The 19,536-nt window shown below is 51.4% G+C and overlaps 1 protein-coding gene across 5 annotated transcripts in view; it reads left to right on the top strand.

Moving 5' to 3' along the window:
- The window catches only part of Shank3 (SH3 and multiple ankyrin repeat domains 3), a 55,773-nt gene that overhangs the window by 22,380 nt on the left and 13,857 nt on the right, over positions 1–19,536 (top strand). For 4 of the 5 annotated variants that reach the window (XM_055626905.1, XM_055626908.1, XM_055626909.1 and 1 more), the window contains exons 11-20: positions 157–350; positions 1,279–1,392; positions 6,621–6,696; positions 6,924–7,006; positions 7,380–7,504; positions 7,614–7,746; positions 8,676–8,756; positions 13,417–13,440; positions 17,422–17,552; positions 18,099–18,183. In XM_055626905.1, coding sequence (XP_055482880.1) covers positions 157–350; positions 1,279–1,392; positions 6,621–6,696; positions 6,924–7,006; positions 7,380–7,504; positions 7,614–7,746; positions 8,676–8,756; positions 13,417–13,440; positions 17,422–17,552; positions 18,099–18,183 — 1,046 coding nt within the window. The remainder of the gene's footprint in view (positions 1–156; positions 351–1,278; positions 1,393–6,620; positions 6,697–6,923; positions 7,007–7,379; positions 7,505–7,613; positions 7,747–8,675; positions 8,757–13,416; positions 13,441–17,421; positions 17,553–18,098; positions 18,184–19,536) is intronic. The other variant, XM_055626906.1, reaches the window with a different exon arrangement.

Genomic DNA, 19,536 nt, shown 5'->3' with positions numbered 1-19,536 from the left:
GCGGGCGGGCGGCGGGCGGGCGGTGGGCGCTGCGGCGGCGGCTGCGGTGAGGCCGGCGGCGGGGCCGGGCCGTGCGCCATGGAGGCCCCGGGCGCCGGCTTCGCATGCCCGCTGCCCCCCCGGCATCGCGTCCGTCACCTACGTGTTCGTCTACAGCCCCAGCGGGCCCGGTGGATCCGGCCCCGCGCCCGGCCCCGGCCCGGCTTCTCCCGCGCCCCCCGCGCCGCCGCCCCGGGGCCCGAAGCGGAAACTTTACAGTGCCGTCCCCGGCCGCAAGTTCATCGCTGTGAAGGCGCACAGCCCGCAGGGCGAGGGCGAGATCCCGCTGCACCGCGGCGAGGCCGTGAAGGGTGAGGGGCGCGGGCGGGGTGAGGGGCGCGAGCCGGGTGGGGGGCGGGCCCCGGGGCACGCGGCCTGTTTCATGCCGCTTTGGGGTCTGTGCGGTTGGGGTGTCCCTGGGTCATTCCAGCAAGCTGCTGTGCCGGGGTCTCCGTTCTGGCCCTGGTTTTTATGGGTTCCTGGCATGAAGCTCCAGCTCTGTCATGGTAGAGGCTTGGCTCTCGAGGGGCGGTTCTTGTTATGATGGGGGCCAGTGACAACTGGGTCCTTGTGTTGGACCCTGACCAATTGCGGAGCTCCCACGCCTTGTGGGGTTCCTGTGTCACTTCTGGGGCTCCTTCATTGGGAATCCTTGGCATACAGGTGAGGGGGGCTTGCCATCTTCGGGGGAATCTGTAACAGTTGCGGTTGTCTGTGTGCAGTGTACATTTCTTCCACGGATGCTGCCTGCTTTGGGTAGACGAGCCCCCTCATTATGTGGTGCTCTGTCGCTATTGGGTCCCTACCTTGAGTGCCCTGTCTGTGGGGTGGAAGTAGTTGGGAAGATCAGCCCTCCTGGCACATCATGTGGCTTGCTCCACTGGCTGCCTCACAGTGACCCTGATCTCCTGGGTGGATGTCAGTTACCACGGTTGGGGGGCAGTGGTCACTGTGGGCTGGGGGGTGGGGGGAGTATGGCCCCTGCTTCTGCCTTTGTCCTCTTCAAGTGTGTCCATCTGTGTCTGTCTGTCTCCCACATGTCCATCCTTTGCTGAGGCCATCTGTTCAATTCTCTTCTCTGTGGCTCCCAGAATCTTCCCAGGGAAAATGCTGCGGGGATATGGGATTGGAAAGAGAGCAAGGGTTAGGGTTGTGGGCAAAACCTGAGCCTCAGGTGGCAGGAAGAGGCACCCTGCAGTTCTCCTTTGCCCTGACAACCTGTCTGGCTTCTTTCCCCAGTGCTCAGCATTGGGGAGGGCGGTTTCTGGGAGGGAACCGTGAAGGGCCGTACAGGCTGGTTCCCAGCTGACTGTGTGGAGGAAGTGCAGATGCGACAGTATGATACGCGGCACGGTAAGTGGCTCCAGTTTTTGCCCAGGTAGCTCCCAAAGGGCACGTGTTCTGGTCTCCCTTTGGTCTTCTTGGTAACCCATCTGGACATTTCACTAAGACTGAGAACTAAACTCAAGCACACTCAAGGTACACACACATTTGCACATACACACTGTGGGCCAACGAACATGTACCTAGCAACATGCATACGTGAAACCTGACATTTTCCAAACAGTGCTGAGCCTTTGCCATGCCAACGGGAGGTATACACTCATGACCATCCTCTGTCTGCGTGTTGGCACATAAGCCTCCAGTGATGGCGACCACCCCACTGGCACAGTCGTCACAGAAATACCAGGTTCTTGGAGCTCCTGATTCATGAACGGCTGGCACATAAGTAAAGAGGTCAATGTGAGAAGAGGCGTTTTTCCAAAGTGGACAGATTGTCCAAGTGGGCAGAGCAGGAGGCATGGGCCAGCTAAGAGGAAATGAGGCCAGTTGGGCCCCAAGGAGTGGTTCCAGGTACCCTGGGGTTGATGTGGTCTGAGGGCAGCTGAAGAAGGATGGCTGACCCCTGTTCTTACAGGGATGTGGGGTGAGGGCTGCCAAGCAGCTGTGGTCCAATCTTGCCAAATGCTTGGACTTGTAGGAGGGCTTCCTTTAGGTGCTGGTGAAAACAGTGGCCGGTCCTCTGGAGTCCCCTGTGTGGGCTGGTTGCATGTCTGAGATATACTCTTTGAGCCCTCAGGTATCCTGGGAGGCCACAAGATCGATGATATCATTTCCAGCTCAAGTGGGTAGGACAAGTGAACTCCTCCTGAGTGATGGTCTGGAGTGATTATTAGTGGCGTATCTGGATTGGATATGTGTGTCGCTTTCTCTGTACACAGAAGGTTTTGAACCCTGGGTTGTGATGGCCTCTACCCTAAGTTGGCAGTTTTCCAGGGGAGCCCACAACCGTGTGGCCAGGAACCTTGGCCCTGTGTCAGACTTGATGGATGCATAGGATATACAGAAGCTCAATTAACTGACCTACTGCTAGCTAGGTGCCCTGCTTTCTTACATTACATGGCTTATCCCTGCCCTGCCTTAGTGGCTTTCCTGGTGTCTGGGAGTATGGACGGGAACAGTTCCACATATTCACTGCCTGTGGAGAGTAGGTGGAGTGCCCTCCAGGTGGAACTGAGTTCAGAGGTTTGGGCCTTCATTCCAGAGTAAAGAACAAGGGGATGGGCTAAACACCTGTTGAATGGGAGCTTGTCTTGTGCTTCCCCGTAAGGATGGAGATAAAGTTCTGAGAACTGTGGATCCAGAACATTTGGACCTTGTTCTGAAGCTGAGGAAGGAGAGGAGTTTGAGTTGGACTCAGAATCCAAGAGGAGCAGATGTTTGTCAGTTTTGCCTCAAGTTGGACCTTGTTCTGGTTGTCAGTGGTCATGGCAGGTGTACCCCCGGGTCCAAACACCATTGAGAGGAGGAGAGTTCCCAAGTTCATCTGAGGAAACCAAAGAGGGCTTCGAAGCAAAGGTGGTGTTTAGGTTGTAAACTACTCTGTGTAGTTTACAGATGGGTCCCTCATATTTACAGGGATCCAGCACAGTATTGGAGAACTGTGTCCATTGCCAACTGCTGTATTTGAGCAGTGCCAGACATGATTTTAGCATTTTTATATGAATGAAGTTGTGGGCATATCCTAGCAATCCTGGGAGGTGGGGGCAGTGGTTAGTATGTTTCTGGGGTGTCAGTAGCCACAAGGGGCAGGGATGTTTGTTGTTGTTGCTTTTTCTTGTTATTTTGCTATGTAAGCAGTTAGCTTTGGGAGGAGTGGCAAGCCTGGGGTGGGGAGCATGGGTCTAGTCACCCATCCTTGGGGCCAAGGTAAGAAATAGTCTTGCAGTGGGAGCTGACCAAGCAGGTATTTTAGAGTCAAGATCTGGGCAAACGGAGAGGTGAGTGGGGTGTGTCAAGGTCACCGTGAAAAGAGAGGGTCGTAGCTGATATGAGATTGATGGAGATGGAGGCTTTCTAGCAACCATAGGACTCCTTAACAGGGCCCCAGCTATCACAGATGACCCAAGGGAGTGGGGTTCAAAAGCACCTATGTGGAAGGGTGCCACATTTGCCGACATGTGGTGAGGGCCCTGCTGCGGCTGCCTTTTGGGAAATGATGGGAGCAGTGGTGGTCTGCCTCTGACCTCAGCTACAATGCCTGTCCTGCTGCTTTGGGCAGACCTTCTTGCTTGAGACTCAGGCTGAGTTGTGCCACACAGCACAGGGCCCTAGCAACAGCAGGATGCTGTTTCCAAAAGTCTCCCCCCCAACCATACTCCCCCCCCCTTTGATTCAGGAACCAGAGTGGGAATGAAGGAGGACTTTTAAGGACCAAGGACAGAAACTCTGCTGAGGTGCGCTTTTGAGGAATGCTGACAGTTAGTGGGAGAATCTCTAGGCCTAACATACCCTCCCATACTGTCTGTCTACCTTCTTCTTGCTAGAATGTTCCACTTGGGAGCTGGTGCTGGCATATTACTTGCAGCTGGCTTTTCTGGGTGTGATTAATAAAACCAGAACATGGATTTGTGTTATATAATAAATTGTTTGTTTGGTTGATAACGATTTAAAAAACAAGAGGCTTTGAAATAGGACGTGACCAGGCCAGGGCTGCTTAACTGTGCATATGTTTTAGGTTTGGGGTTAAGATCTGGGTAGGGCAGAGCAGAGGGGTGGCTAGGGTGAGCCAAGGTCACGCTGGTGAGAGAGCGGTGGAACGGGAGGCTTCCCGTAAACTGCAGGGCTCACAGACATGGTTCAGCTAGCATAGCCTATGTGTGCCTGGGTCAGCCTTAGGAAGGATGCTGGAGGCTAGGAGGAAGTTGAGGCCCCACTTGCATGGTGGTGAGGCTCCACCTATACTGGCCTTGGGAATGGGTAGCAAGTGTACGTTTGTCACTTAGCCAGGGTAAGACAAATGGGTAGGACAAATCGGAAGGAGTAAGTAAGCAAGCTGATGAGGCTAGAGTGATAGCAGGTTATTAGAACCCAGTGGCCACCCAACGTGACTTTTCCTACGGTGTAGAGAGAGGTTCAGATGTAACAGTTAACAAAGTGTCAGAAAGCTGAAGTCTGGACTAGTACTTTTGTTGATAGCCATGTTATCTGATATGAAGATCATCTAAGCGATGCTCCATTCCTGTCTGTGTCCACCTGTCTTTTTATCATTTACTCATTCTTCTGTTCATCTGCTTATCCAGCACCTACACAGCCTACCCAGCTTCCCTTTTTCTCCACCCACAGATCCCATTCATCCACCCACCATCCATCCATCCATCCATCCACCCATCATCCATCCATCCATTCATCATCCATTTATCCATTATCCATTCATGCATTCACCATCCATCCATCCAGCCTCCATCATCCATCTATCCACCCACCCACCAACCATCCATCCACCCATCATCCATCCATCATTCATCATCCATCCATCCATCTGTCCATCCATCCATCCACTCATGTATCTATATATCTTTTGGCCCATCCACATATTCCCTCAAACCTTCAACAGCCCTTCCATTCATATACACATTTACTTTTTGGGTTATCTTCTGTACGTTCCTGCATTCCTCTATTTGTCCATTCACCATACACTCACCCGCTCACCTAGCCAAGTATGTTCTGTGTTTTATATGCCAGTTGGGCACTGGGACCACAGGGGTAATTTCATCTGGTCTTTTGCCTTAGCTCATAGTTACTGAGAAGTCAGGCCATAAAAAAACCATATGTTTTTGCTGGGTCTGGTGGTGCATGCCTGTAACCCTAGCAGGGGACCCAGCCCCCTCTTCAGGCCTCTGAATGCACCAGGCATGTATGTTGTACCCATATATACATGCAGGGAAACACATAGAGCAAAAACAAATAAAATATTAAAAAACTCAACGACACAGAACCTAACTCAAAAAAGAAAAAAAAATCCTACAGGTTGCCTCTGGTCTCCTGTTTCTTTTCTCCTGACTTCCTATTTCTGTGCCTCCCTCTGCTACTGCTGCATACTTTACGCTGTTCCTGCTTGTTCCAGATTAATGCCATTTGCATGGCCTTTGCCTTGACCTCTCACCCCCAGAAGCCCTGCTCCCTCACATCTCCAGGCTGCTCCCTCGGCTGTCTGGACCTTTGCACAGCTCTTCATTCTGATGAGGACTTCACTATCCCTAAAACTGCACTTTTACATTCCTGCGTGCTTTTCTCCTGTTAGCTAGCCTTTTATATTTATTGCTTGTTTATTTCATTTCCCAGATTAGCTTATTAACTCCTCAAAGGCGGAGACTTTGCTCTATTCTAAACAGTGCCTGGTAGGTAGTAGAAGCTTAGTGAATGGTTGTTGAAGTCTTGAGAGGTGCTATAGCAAGAGAGAATGAAGGAGGGAGGTGCTGAAGGATGGAATTGAAAACAGTGGTGGTGCCATCTTGAGGCCTTCTGAGGCACTGCAAGTGGAGCCAGAGGAGCCATTCTGAAGCATTAAGGTCTAGGTGTAGATTGAACCTTCAGGAACTCTGCAAGGCTAAGAGAGGCTCAGCAGGAGGAATGTCCTGGCCAGCTCCATAGTGGCCATGAAGAACTTTGAGACAGTGAAGCCAGGAGAGGGAGGGAGCATTCTGGAATCTCTGTCCTCGTTCCTTGGATTTTCGCACCTGGCTATTGTGAGGAAAGTGGTGGTCACACAGGATGCTTCCACACTGGTGCGCACGGGCTGATAGCATAGGCGCGCGTGTGTGCATGAGCTCAACACTGTATACACTCTGGGTTACGCAGACACATGTTTGTTACTAAATCCTGGGCTTACATACAGATGACAGACATGGCTCTCACTTGACACACATAAGCACCAACACAGTGTTTATACCCATTGGTGGGGTACACATACATGTGCTCTGAGCTCTAAGGCTGGCAGAGGGGACCAGCCTGGCCTTGTGTGGCTTTCTGTGTCTAGCTGCATGTTAAGTAAGGAGAGATGAGCAGGGCAGCTTTCCCCCTTGGGCCCTAACTCCCAGAGGCCAGATTCCCTGTATGGTTATCTGAGCCTTCCTACCTGAGGACTTGTGGGCCCCGGGTCCCAGAATTTGCCCCGATTCCACCACCATTTATATCTAGGCCTCAGGGTATGTGGGGACACAGACTGATCAGCACGGTTGGGGGAAACTCAGCTAGGTGGAGGGCCGTGACCGTTTCTTAGCCCTTGGTGCTCCCTCCAGAAACCCGAGAGGACCGGACGAAGCGTCTTTTCCGCCACTACACTGTGGGTTCCTATGACAGCCTCAGTTCACACAGGTACCGACAAGGGTGTGCACACACAGGGATGCTAGGTGGGGCCTGGCCTATCTGATGAACGGGGAAGTCAGGCTACGGGGAGGCGGGAGGTGGGCAAGGAGTGGGCGGTTAGCCAACTCTGCCTTTGTCGGTCTGAGCTGCCTGGTTCGTATGGGACCCTGTAGGGTCAGCCTGACAGCCATGCTTCCTGCAAACTCCCCTCACTCAACCTCACTTTCCCCTGTCAGTGATTATGTCATTGATGACAAGGTGGCCATCCTGCAAAAAAGGGACCATGAAGGTTTTGGCTTTGTTCTCCGGGGAGCCAAAGGTAATGGGTGTGGGTTTTGGGGATACTGCATTACTGGTGATGTCCTCTGTGTCCCTCGTATGTACCTTCCTCCACTTTTTAAGTGCCCCCTCCCATTGGTTGTATGTCTTGGTTTGGAATTCTTAGTATGAAGGCAGCAGGTCTCTCTCTTTATAGCCTTCTGTTTCCTTAAGACCTTTTTGGTGATGGTAAATGGGGGGGGAGGACTTCACAGAGGGGTGCATTCTGCCTTGGGGAATCCCCACCTGCTGCCCACCCCACCCAGTTTGCCATGCCTTAGTAGTCAGTTACCTGGAGCTGGCTGAAGCGGCCTCGTGGAGCTCCCTGACATGATCTGTGCTTGTGAGTACCTTTTACCTTGCTCTCCCTGCAGCAGAGACCCCCATCGAGGAGTTTACACCCACACCTGCCTTCCCTGCACTCCAATACCTTGAGTCTGTAGATGTGGAAGGTGTGGCCTGGAGGGCTGGGCTTCGAACTGGGGACTTTCTCATTGAGGTGAGGCCCAGTCCTGACCCTGCCCAGCAGGAGGGGGAGGGGACCACTAGCTCTCGCCCTCTGAGGAGGGCACACCTCCGCACGCCACCTAGCTGCTTGTCTATCCCAGGTGAATGGAGTGAACGTTGTGAAGGTTGGACACAAGCAAGTGGTGGGGCTCATACGTCAGGGTGGCAACCGCCTGGTCATGAAGGTCGTGTCTGTGACCAGGAAACCAGAAGAGGACAGTGCTCGGCGCAGAGGTGAGGGCTCGGTTGTTGGCCTTCAGGGGAATCGGTGCTTGACCTTTGACTTCAGCCCCACATTCCTCTCCCCATCTCTGATCCTACCCTGCTGACATCACATTCCTTTCTTGAGATTAGATAAAACACCCTCATTTGCTGCACAGGTCCTTGGTGTTAGATTGCCTGACCCCTGACCCCTGACCCCTGATCCTAGATCTCCCCTCCTCAGATCCCTGTCCCCTTCTTCTGTGAATCCCCCAGCCCTGGTGTGGCAGAGCCCTCCTTCCCGACGCCAGCAGCTGCCTGGAGGCCGGGTTGTCATGGCAACTGTGAGGTTGACGCTGCTGCTGCTGCTTATTGTGCAGGGAAGGGGGAGGCGGCACCTGAGGGAAGAGGAAAAGCGTCTTCTCCCCGCGCCGCCGACGCCAAAGACGCGGCACAGCCTGGGCCTAAGAGGCTCTGCGGCTGGCCCAGCCCAGGTGTGCCGCTCCCCAGGCCACACTGTGGTCTCACAAAGAGCAGTGGCGCCTGGGCCTTTAGGGGTGCTTTAGGCAGCAGGAGGTAGTCTGGCAGGAGATTCCACCCAGCCCCCCATGGGTGGTGCCCACTCACTGGGGCCTTGGAGCCCGCAGGGTGGATGTTCCGATCAGAGTCAGCCAGCAGCCTAGCCTTTTCTGGTGCTCTCACTACCACTTGAGGCCTTGGCCCTGGGAGGTCTTTAGGGCCCTAGGGGCACAACTGCCCTGGCTCCTCTGTTCCCTGAGCTCCTCACGCCATGAAGAAGTTTGCATCTAGCCGCAGCCTGAACAAGATCTTGGCACAGTGTGACTCGTCTTCAAGGGAGTACGAGGAGATCCAGGCAGTGGAGCGCAAGTGGCACCTACACCTGGCCACACCGCGCCGCCTGCTGCTAGACAGGAGGGCCAAGGCCTCCCTCTTCTTTGCAGCCCCGCCACCCCCAAAGAGGGCCCCCAGCACCACGCTGACCCTGCGCTCCAAGTCCATGACGGCCGAGCTTGAGGAACTCGGTGAGTACTGCGGGTGGACAGTGGGTGGATGGTCCACGATGGGCTGGCCGGGGTGGGGTGGACACCGGCAGTAGGGGAGGGCAGTGGTGCCAGATTGGGGCCGAGGCCAGGTAGAGACAGAAGGAAGGACAGATGGATTTGGAGACGGATCAGCAGTTAGGGTAGGGACTGGAGTGATGGGGAAATTGGGCGTCCGTGGGTGAGGAAGGGGATGGCAAGTGAGGAGGCTGAGGGGGCTGAGGACTCAGGGCAGTGTGAGCAGCTGGAGCTGGGCAGGGACAAGGAGGGACAGATGGCTGAGGAGCAAGGTCTGGCCCTGTAGCATGCCAGCATGCATGCACATGCATGTATGTGTGAGTGCTGTTCCCGGCTCTGTGCTTCCCTACTAAGACTTTGCTCTTGCATTTCAACTTAGCTGGCAAAGAGCAGTGGTAGGGCAACCTAGAGTCTGCTCCTGGATCTGCCGGGCACGAGCTGGGTCACCTTTGTGTTTATTTTACTCGGTTGCTATCTGTTCACTTCTCTGCCAAGTTAGTCTCCTGGCCCGACAGAGGCATCGTGAGCACCTCTGACACAGAGAGGGGATGGGGGCCTCGTGAGCTGCCGGAGGCTGGCAAAAGTATGTTAGGCTCTGACGGGTGCAGTCCCAGGCGGACTACAAACAGCCTCCTTGTGGGCATGTACTGATAGAGACATGACTCCATCCCGACAGTTACCAGCTCTATTATGGCCACGTTCCATAGGTGTAACACCTCCTCTGTGCATGTATGATAGTTACCAGGCTTGCTGTAGGCATGTCTCATGTACATGACTACGATGTTCTGATGTGTACAAAAGTATCCAGCCTCGTCACGGACATATCCCATGGACATGACCGCCACGTCTTGACAAGTATAGCAGTTACCAGGCTTGTCATGGGCATGTCCCATATGTGTGACATATTTTGACACATATGCCAGTTAACCTTGTCGTGGGCATGTCTCGTATTCACAGCCATGTCCTGACATGTGACATTTACCAGCCTCGTCATAGGTATGTCCTATATGCATGATCACGTCTTGACACATAGGGCTGTTGCCAGTTTCATCATAGGCATGTGCTGATATATGTGATTTTATTGTCATTGTGGGCATGTGCTAACATTGACTGTTGAGAGCCTTATTGTGGGTGCATCCTAACTATCAATGGTCTGGTGATAGGTATATTCCAATACGTGTGACAGGTCAAAACACTCTTTGCTTCTGTGGTCTGAGCCTAGTCTTAATCCCAGACTTTCCTCTGACTCAGTCATAAGAGGAAACCCTTATCCATCCCAGAATTATCACTGTCTTTGCTTATTGACTCAGTGCTAGCCATGTTCCGGCCATAGGGTGAGCTGCCACATTCTAAGCAGGTACCTTGATTGAAGTTTAGTTTAGTTTGGAAAACAGTCACTAAGATAGAAGGGGTTGACATGATCAGGATTTTCCATGATGAAACTCTGGATGTGAAAACCAAAAACTCAGATTGTGGCAAAGGAGGAGGAAACCCCCTGGTTTCAGAAATAAAGCAGGAAGTCAAAGCCAGAGGAGTGGGAAACGGGTGCTTCTGGTTCCTGGTCGAGGTTCTCGAGGGCGGTGCTGCGCTCACAAGCCCCTACAAGGCTAGAAACGTGCTGTGGACTTGTGAAAGCCAGAAACAACCACTGGGGTTGGCGTAAGAGCTAGAGGGCCTGGAGTGGTGGCTCAGCACTCAAGAGTGCTTGTTGCTCTAGCAGAGGACCGCGGCTTAGTTCCCAGTTCCCAGAACCCGCACAGTGGCTCTCAACCCTCCGTAACTCTGGTTCTAGTGGATCCAGCCCCCCTCACCTGTGGGGCCACCAGGCAGGAACATGCTGCACATGTCTACAGGCCGACAAAGACACTAAAAATGAATAAAGCTAAACTAAACTAAACTAAAAAAACAAAAACCAAACCAAAACCAAACCTGGAGATAAGAGCGTAAGAGTAAAGTGAAAGGTTTCAGTTACTATAAAGGCGAGAAAACTAGCAGAATTAATGAAATTAACAGCAACAACCATGTTTGTGAATAATTCCTAATGTACTGAAAGATCAAACAAAAAGCTACACAGAGAAGAGTCTGTGGCTTGGATTCATAGTATCCAGGAGTCACTGAAAAAACAGCAGTGAGTGAGAATCTCAATCTGAGTGAGAGTGAGAGTCTCAATCTGAGACTACCCACAATCAGCTTAGGAAGCTGATGAGGTGGACAGCGAGGACCAGTTAGGGGACACAAGAACACGTGAGGGAACCTTAACATCTACTGCTAGGAATTCCAGAAAGAAAGAGTAGGAAGCCTGAGGATTTCCCAAAAGTAAACAGAAATATGAGACTCCATTCTGAAGAACTATGTCACAAATAAATATGGTCTGTCAGAGTAAAACTTCAGAATACCATAAACAAGTAGGGGGAAAAAAATCTTTAAAAAACTAGAGCCAGTAGAGGGAGCCATTTGGCTTAGAAGTGAGTGATGGTTTGCCTTCAGCCTTTCATCAGCTATGATAGAAGGCGGAAGATGGTGAAGAGATGGGGTGAAGATACCTTTCCATGTAATTGCACATCCTAGCCAAACTGGTTGACCACAGTGAGCAGAGATACCAGCAGACTTCTGGCTCTAGGGTCTAATCTAACCCAGGCTGGCCATAGAGAACAGACCTATGACATAGATCACTAAACCAGTATGGTAGACAGCTGGGTCCCATTGGACCTTAGTGCACAGTCCCAGAGCGTCTTGCTAGAAGCTGCTCCATAACCAGGCCAAGCAGGTGCTTCCTACTCTGCACAAAGAGGTGTTATTTATCCGGAACCTAGAGACACCGCCGTGAGAGCGGAAGAGCTTCTTCTGGCCATGGCTTTTGCATGTAGAGATGTAAGCAGAAGAGTTGAATCTTCCCCTCTGTTCCAGAAGCCTTGTGCGAGGGCCACTACAGTTACATCACAGACCTTGGTGGGCCAGAGGAGAAGGATATCATATTATTTCTTGAGCAGAGGCTGGATGGGGTGTGGGGATAGCTCAGCTGGAGCCTCTGCCTACAGTTCTGGCCCAGGGTCATAGCTATTGAAACTGGAACCAGGTTCCAAATGGCACCATGTTTAGAGAAAGACTAAAGTCAGGGGCTCAATAAACTGCCCAGTCACAAAGACAACTGTCTTGGGATGCGACCTGGTCCTTCTGGGTATTCTGCCTGATTTGAGGAAGACAGACCAACGTAGAGTTCTCTAAGTACCCAAAAGAACATCCCACAATCCCCTGTTTGTTCTTTTTGTTTGTCTGAGACAGGGTTATTCTGCAGTCTGCTCTTGAACTGCCTGTGCCTCTTGAGTTCTGGGATTACAGGCATGTGCTGCCATGCCTGGGTTTGTTTGTGTTTTTAAAAGGTAGACATGTCGAGTCGCCACTGTTACGAACATGTCTATTCTGCCAGTCACTGATGGGACCCTGTAGGAGCCATGTTCATCAAAGAGATAACCTGAACACAAAGAAAAAAACAGCGTGATGTAAAGGGGAAGTGGGTGCTGGGGTTGAGGCTCATGCCATGTAGAAGATTAGGCAAGGCAATGTAGGAGAAAGGAGAGGGACGAGTTCCTGGGAACTAATGAAGTGAGCAGATCCAAATTGAATGAACTAATTAAATAAAATGAAAGTGGTGGTGTCTGGCAGAGATCAGCAGGAGGATCCTGTGGTGTGGCACACACCTACCACTCAGGAGGTTGAGGCAGGAGGATTGCTGTGAGTTCCAAGCCTGTCAGAAGTGAGTCCAAGGTCAATCTTACCTAGGTTGTAGGACTGTATCTGGAAAAAAAAAAAAAAAGGATGGGATGGGGAGAGGGAATTAGTACAAATAACCCCTTTCCTTACTCTCTTTCTGGTCCGGGGCTCCTTTACCAAGTACACGTATGCTCAGCTTGAATCAGGGACACTGGTTAATGGAGTCCCATGTCAGGGACCTAGTGTGGTCAGGCTGGTCCTGTTTATTTAGGCAAAATGAAGACTTCCCATAATTTTTGGGTCTTATTTTTATGACAAGAGGTCAGGGTAGGTCCCTGCTACTGTCTTAGTCTAGAAAATATGTCTTTACCAAAAGATGTATCCTACTTTCTGCTACAAACCTGTGTTGGGATGTGGAAGAGTGTATCAGTAGTGGAGTGTTTGCCCAGCGTGTTCAAGGCCCCAGGTTCCATCTGCAGTACTGCAAAAGTCTCAGTACAGAAGGCTCCGAGGTGACCACCTTGGTTCATAGTGGACTCAGAACTCTGTCTTTTATAGTTACATCTTTGTTCTGAACGGACATTTGGCTGCCCCAAATACTACAGTTTAATTGTGCACATCTCTGTGTGTGCATGCGTGCATGTGTGTGTGTGTGTGCATGCCTGTAAATGTGCATGCATGCACAGTGTATATTCCTGCTTCTGCTTGTTCTCTTCTAGAGATTTAGAGCATTGGTAGGCTTGCGCTCCTGGTTTGAGAAGGAGATATAGATGGCAGCAGACCTGTGGGGCCTGGTCGTTGGGGAGCTGGGGGTGGAGAGGACAGGGTGCAGAAACCGTTGTGTGGAGTGGCCCAGGGACCATGCCATTAAGTCTTCCTCTTAACTCCCTTTGCTCTGTTTTTCAATTCTAAGCTTCCATTCGGAGGAGAAAAGGGGGTAAGTCCACAGCTGTATTAATAAGGCCTGGCTTGCCTGTCCCTACCAAGGGGTACTGGTGCGTGAGGAGGCTCCAGTCCGAGTCAGAGTGTTCCTGCCTGGGGATCTGGTAGGGACATGGGGAAGGACCCTGAAAGTGTAGATGCGGGGTTCCCAGCAGTATCATTGGAATTAATAGAGGGAGCACAACCATAGCCCTTGTGGATTCAGGTGAGCTAGGGGATGTGACGTAGGAAGATAGTCTGGTATGGGAGAAGGTGGGAGAACTCCTGGTGGGGGCTCCTGCAAATGTCATGGCCTAGAGTGGGGGAGAGGATGGTATCTGAGAATCAGGCCATGGAGCTTAGGGGAGCCAGGTGGGTGCCAGGGCTGTATTGGGATGGTGTTATCAGGGTGTTTGGCTCTGCCCTGTGCTGTATCTTTTGTCCTTTCCTTTGCCTAAGCCAATTTCATGCTTGTGAGTTGTAGGCTTGAGCCTAGAGCAGAGCTGCTTCCGAATAGGGTTTGAATCTGGTGGTACTGGGAAGGGAGCTGGACTCCCCCTTAGATTGCCCCCTTCCCTCATCTAGGCTGTTGACTTCACTGTCCTCTCTTCAGGTTCTACCTCTGTGTCCTTTGAGTCTCTTTCTCATATGACTTGTGCGTCCAGCATGGCAGCAGGGGACATAGTGTCCATGTGGGCCGAGAGACACCCAGGGCCTGGGCTGGGTAGTGAGGTCTAGCATCGGGGGAAATCTTACCTGGCTTCTGCTGTTTCCTCTGCCTCTCACTTCTGATGCACTGGGCTTTGCCTAGGCAGGGGGACTCTCTTTAGCTCTCAGCACAGGACCAGTAAGCAACCCCCAATCTCCACAAGATCTGTTTTCTAGCTCTGTAATAGTAGGGCTCCCAGGATGCATTTCTTCCAGCTATAGGAGAAATGGCTGATTTGTCACTTCCTCAGGCCCTCCCTTCTTCTCATCCCTACTTGGATTCCCAACACACTCTGCCAGGCACCCAGATGGCCCCTTAGAAGGCTGGTGGGAATGCCTATACTTGGTTCCTAAGGGATTTTATTTCATTTAAAAAATATCTAAAACAATTTAGGATTATGTTTTTCTAATTTTGTTGTGAATTTATGTTGGGGAAAAAGTGTTCAGTTTTTCATATACAGAATTCTTAAATTCTTCCTCTTGGAAATAACTCTTGCTTGGCCTCAGCACTAGTGAAATACAACCCTAAACAGTTGCTTTCCTAAACTTTGTGTGTAAACTGCTTGGCTCTCTTGGAGAAGGTTCCTTTTGTATTTTTTTTTCTCTTAAGTCTGGGGCTCAGGTGACAGTGTGCCTTGGTAGGAGACATCACCACTGTGTCACGGGCTTCTCTTTCCCCTTCTGTCTTCTGCAGTTTCTGGGTGGTGTAGCAGAAAGGGCCCGTGATCTCTGTGCATCGTTTTTGTTCCTGGGAAACAGGAGGACAATGATAGGGTATTGTGGTTACTGTGATAGGCATGTAAAACTTGGCACGTTCTGAACATCACCAAGGACTTGGCCAGGGTAGTGATTTCACCTTTCCAAAGGAAGTTATTCATTTCATTATAAAGACAAATCAGAAGGCCTTTTCCATCCGTAGCCTCTGTACTGTTAGCTGGTAGTACTGGAAACTGTGCTTGTGCCCTACAAATTTCTCTGCGGTGGGAGCCTGTTTTGCTGGCAAAGTACTGTGTTGTCAGGGCGCCACTGGGACAGTATATTCTCTTTCTGAGGAACCCATGAATTGTTTGGGAAGATGAGGAACATGCCCTGACTGTGTCCTCAGCGTCATTGGCCAGTGTGGTTGTGGGCTTCCTTGTCCTAATTTCCCCTAGGCCTATATGGCATAGATGCAGTTTATGACTGTCTTACTAATTGAAGGCACTGGCTCTCAGAGGTACACATCCAAAGAGAGTCAGTGCACAAGGCGGGGGGGGGGGGTGTCTGAATATGCTACTTAAGATAGCCTCAGTAGTGAATTTTCTTCTACGCAGCAACTGTTAAGTTGCATAGGAACAGTAGGTGCTGGGGAGCAGCTGGGAGTTGGGTTTGGAAAGACTAGGAGCTCTCCAGGCTGACCATAGAAGTTCTTCAGCCACGGTGCTTTGAGAGTGGAAGGGTTTCTAGGACAAGTGTCCCCTGATGATGGGGACAGCCTTCCAGAGCTGAAGAGGGTCTGGGGAAGGGTGGAGCCCGAGGCTGCCGAGTGAGAGGGCTAGTGTGGCCGTCAGGCAGACGAGAGCACTGCTTCTCACCTCTAGTGTACAGCGAGCAGTGCCCCCGAGTGGACTTGGCGAGGGTTATGTAACCATATCTTAGACAGCCTTTACACACTTGAAAGGCTTCCAAAACCCTTTCCCCTGCTGAAATAGTTTCCCTTTGTAGTTCAGTCTGACCTCAAACTTGCAATCTTGCCTCAGTCTCCCAAAGAATGGGGTTCCAGGGGCTTTCATCTACTTTTCCTGCTGTCGTGATAAAGTACAATGAAGTAAGATGCTTGAGGAAGGAGCTTATTTGGCTCTCAGTTTGGGGGCTTTTCCATCCCTCCATGGGAAGGAGAGAACGATGAGTATTCTTGCTAAGCTCAGTTTTGTTTTTTATTTTCCTTTTTAAGCAGCCTGGGATCCTAGCTCAGGGAATGGTGCGACTGGATTTTAGGGTGGGCCTTCCCACATCGTTAACCCAGTCAGGAAAGCCCCTCCCGGGTATATCTGGAGGCTGGTCTCCTAGGTGATTGAGTTCTGCGTCAGGTTGACAGGATCCATCATACATGGTGTGCCGCCACACTGGATTTTGTACTTTTTCTTTCTTTCTTTTTTTTTTTTTTAATATAAGCTGAAGTACCACTTTTCTTTCTTCTGAGGGGAGTGTGTGGTGTTTGTGAGTATGTGCGTGTGCACCTGTTCATGCATGCTTGTAGGTAAGAGGTCCATCCTGCTGAGCGTCTTCCTCAGATCATTCTCCATCTCACTCTTTGAGACAGGCTCTCTCTCCCTGAATCCAGAGCTTCCCGTTTTGACTAGACTGGCTGGCCAGTGAGTCCTGAGGACATCTGTCTGTCTCTGCTTCCTGGTGCTGAGGTCACAGGCATACACTCCCTTGATAGGCTTTTTATGTGGGTGTTGGGAGTCTGAACTCAGGTCTTCACGCTTGTTCAGCAAGTGCTTTATCTTCATGGCCCCCAAAGTCCCATTTTAAGAACAGCAACTTTAATAAAAAAAAAATGACTACACTGAGCTTCTCATCTTATAACGGACGTGACAAGAAGCTGCCCAGAGCCACCTGGTGCCTCTCCACCAAGCCCTTCTTAGGCATCAGCCTTAAATGGATCTGAGGTCTGAGGAGTTTGGGTAGGCTTTCAGAGAGAAGAATCCTTTCCACACTGCTATCCCTCCTCTTTCCTCACCTCCTGCCCTACTGGAGCTGCCTTTCTGGGTGGTGGAGGAGGAGGGAGCTGTGGCCTCCTGTTTTGTATTGAGCCACTCTTAGATCCCCAGCCTGTTTGGTCTTTAGGAAATATCTCCCCTCTTGCCTGTTCATTCTTCGGTTATCATGTAATTCACCCATTTAGCATCTCTTGCTTGAATGTTAGTATCTGTCCCTGGGACAGTGGTCTAATTAGAAATAGCTTACTGTGGGTTGTGGTGGAGGATAAGCCAGTTGCTGAGAAAAGGTACTGGGCAAAAAGGAGAGGTGAGAGATGGAGGGAAATGGGTCTAAGTGGTCTATCCCCCTCCCCGTCTGATCACCCTGTCATCACTCCAAAGTGATCACAGAGATACCCAGGCTCTTCTTAGGGACAGAGTTTGGCTGGTGCAGGAACTGGGTCCTGGGGTCTGAGGGGCATTGTTGCAGGATCTAGGGTCTCTAGGGGTGGGTAGGGTTCATTGACTCCTGTTAGTACTATGCTGCTGGCATAGTAAGGCCAAGGCAGCCCTGGGGCTGAGGTGGCATCTCTTTGGTTGTGCAGAGAAGTTGGATGAGATCCTGGCAGTTGCTGCGGAGCCAACCCTGAGGCCAGACATTGCAGATGCCGACTCCAGGGCAGCCACTGTCAAGCAGCGGCCCACCAGCCGGAGGATTACCCCTGCCGAGATCAGCGTAAGCCAGCCTTGGGCCAGGGCTCTGGGATGGTCAGGTCCGGGCCTGGGGATCTGAGGGTCATGCGCCTCTCTTTTGAGGTAAGAATTCTTTGTTTGGACCCCTTCTCCAGAAGAGGTGGAGCTCTCCATAGCCTCTCTGGGAGACAGTTGGGACCATCTCAGCCGGCAGAATGGCTATAGTTCAGCTCGCTTCTATAGTTGAAGCTTTTAGTGCCTCTGACCTTAGTCAGATTCTGTTAGTCTGTGACCACGAGGGTCCACAACTTTGCTGAGCATATGGCACACACAAAGCATGTCCCTGGTTAGAACTCATATCCCACCCAGCACCCATGGGTTCTCTCTCCCTCTCTGCTCAGACTGTGCCCAGGGTCTGCACTTAATTTCTATTCTGGGTTCATTTCACTACCTATACAATGCAGGCCCCCACTGAGCCTGGGCACCAGTGCCTTTGGGGTGTCTGGTCTAGCTTAGGATGGGTGGGGCTGGATGGAGAACTGGGTGCTCCAGTGCCCTGGAACCTCCATGTTCCTCCCTGACCCCACAGTCATTGTTTGAGCGCCAGGGCCTCCCGGGCCCAGAGAAGCTGCCGGGGTCTCTGCGGAAGGGGATTCCACGGACCAAATCTGTAGGTACGGCTGGGCTGAGGGACCACTTGGGGTTAGGGATGGCTGGGCTGGGGTGGGTGGATTCAGGGTTGGAGGACCCCATCTCTCTCTGCAAAGTTCAAGGATGCCATTTTGTTTATGGGTCTGAGGCTGCTCTTCCACCCACAGATATGCCGTGGGAAGACACCTTTGAAATACCTTTTCCCAGTTTGCCACTCCCCATCCCTGGGTACCCTTTAGTCCTTCTCTTCCTGTCCATCACTTCTGCCTTGCACAGATAACAACTGCCACCAGGACAGCTGTCCCCTGTCTCATCATCCAGAGTACAGGTCTAGTTTCTCATCCTAAAATTACTCTCTCCTTGAACCTACTCCATCTCTCCAGGTAGCATCCTCTCCCCGTTCCTTCATGGTCAGATCCAAAAGGTCACCCACAAATTGTTCATGAGTTTGGTGCAGCTGGGTCTCTCCACAGCCAGAGTGAGGCTGCTCCCGCTAAGGCCACCAGTAGCCTCAGGGCACTCCCCCTTTCACTGACCTCAGCTGGGGTTAGTTTCTTTGCTCCCTCCTCTGCGAAACTGCCAGTATGTGGTGGGGGGTGAGTGTCTTGCTCTCCCCTCCTCTCTTGGCTGCATTTATTCAGCATATGCAAATGTAGGCCAGCTCAAGGCTGTGTCCTCAGCCTCCTTTCCTTCTGTCCGTCATACGGTGGAACCTCAGCTTTCCCTGGCCACCATCGTACTCCACACTTGCTATCTGTTCTAAATCTAGGCCAGGATTTCTAACAAGTCCTGCCTAGTCTCCTTGACATACTGACTCACGCATCTCTCCACCTGTCCACATAAACCCTCACCATCTGTTTCACATCAGCGTACGCTCCTGCTCAGCCCAGTTACAGGTTAGACTTGAGGTGCTTATGTGCACACTGGTTCATTTAATACCTACAGTAGCCGTATTGTGTGTATGGGGAGTCGTTTATTTTACTTAAGGAGAGTTAAAATGGCTTGCCCAAAGTCACATGGGTGCCCTGCTTATACCTCCTGTTCGTTCTTAAGCCAAACAGTTATCCAAACTCTGATTGTGCCCATTACCCATCCTGGGACTCTTGCTTACTCTAAGCTGGGTCTGGGTCTTGGTTGGAAGGTGACATGTCTCCAGTTAGGTCAGTTCATCAGTTATAATGTGGGTGTCAAGGTATATGTACAGATGGAGACTGACCGGGGAGGTCCAGACACACAGGGGCAGCAGCATTCAATACTCAGAATAACAGGGCAAGCAGAGGTTCCCTGTGGATTGTGTCTGACAGAGGCCAGTGTGTAAAAAACAGGTATAAGTGTGGGAGAGTCCTTCATGGGCTGATGGGGAGGATTTCCCTCCT

This window comes from Psammomys obesus, unplaced genomic scaffold, assembly GCF_907164565.1.
Source record: "Psammomys obesus unplaced genomic scaffold, mPsaObe1.curated_primary_1811, whole genome shotgun sequence".
NCBI classification, from domain to species: Eukaryota; Metazoa; Chordata; class Mammalia; order Rodentia; family Muridae; genus Psammomys; species Psammomys obesus.
Note: the sequence above shows the minus strand (reverse complement) of the source record. Positions and strands in the feature narration are given on the sequence as shown.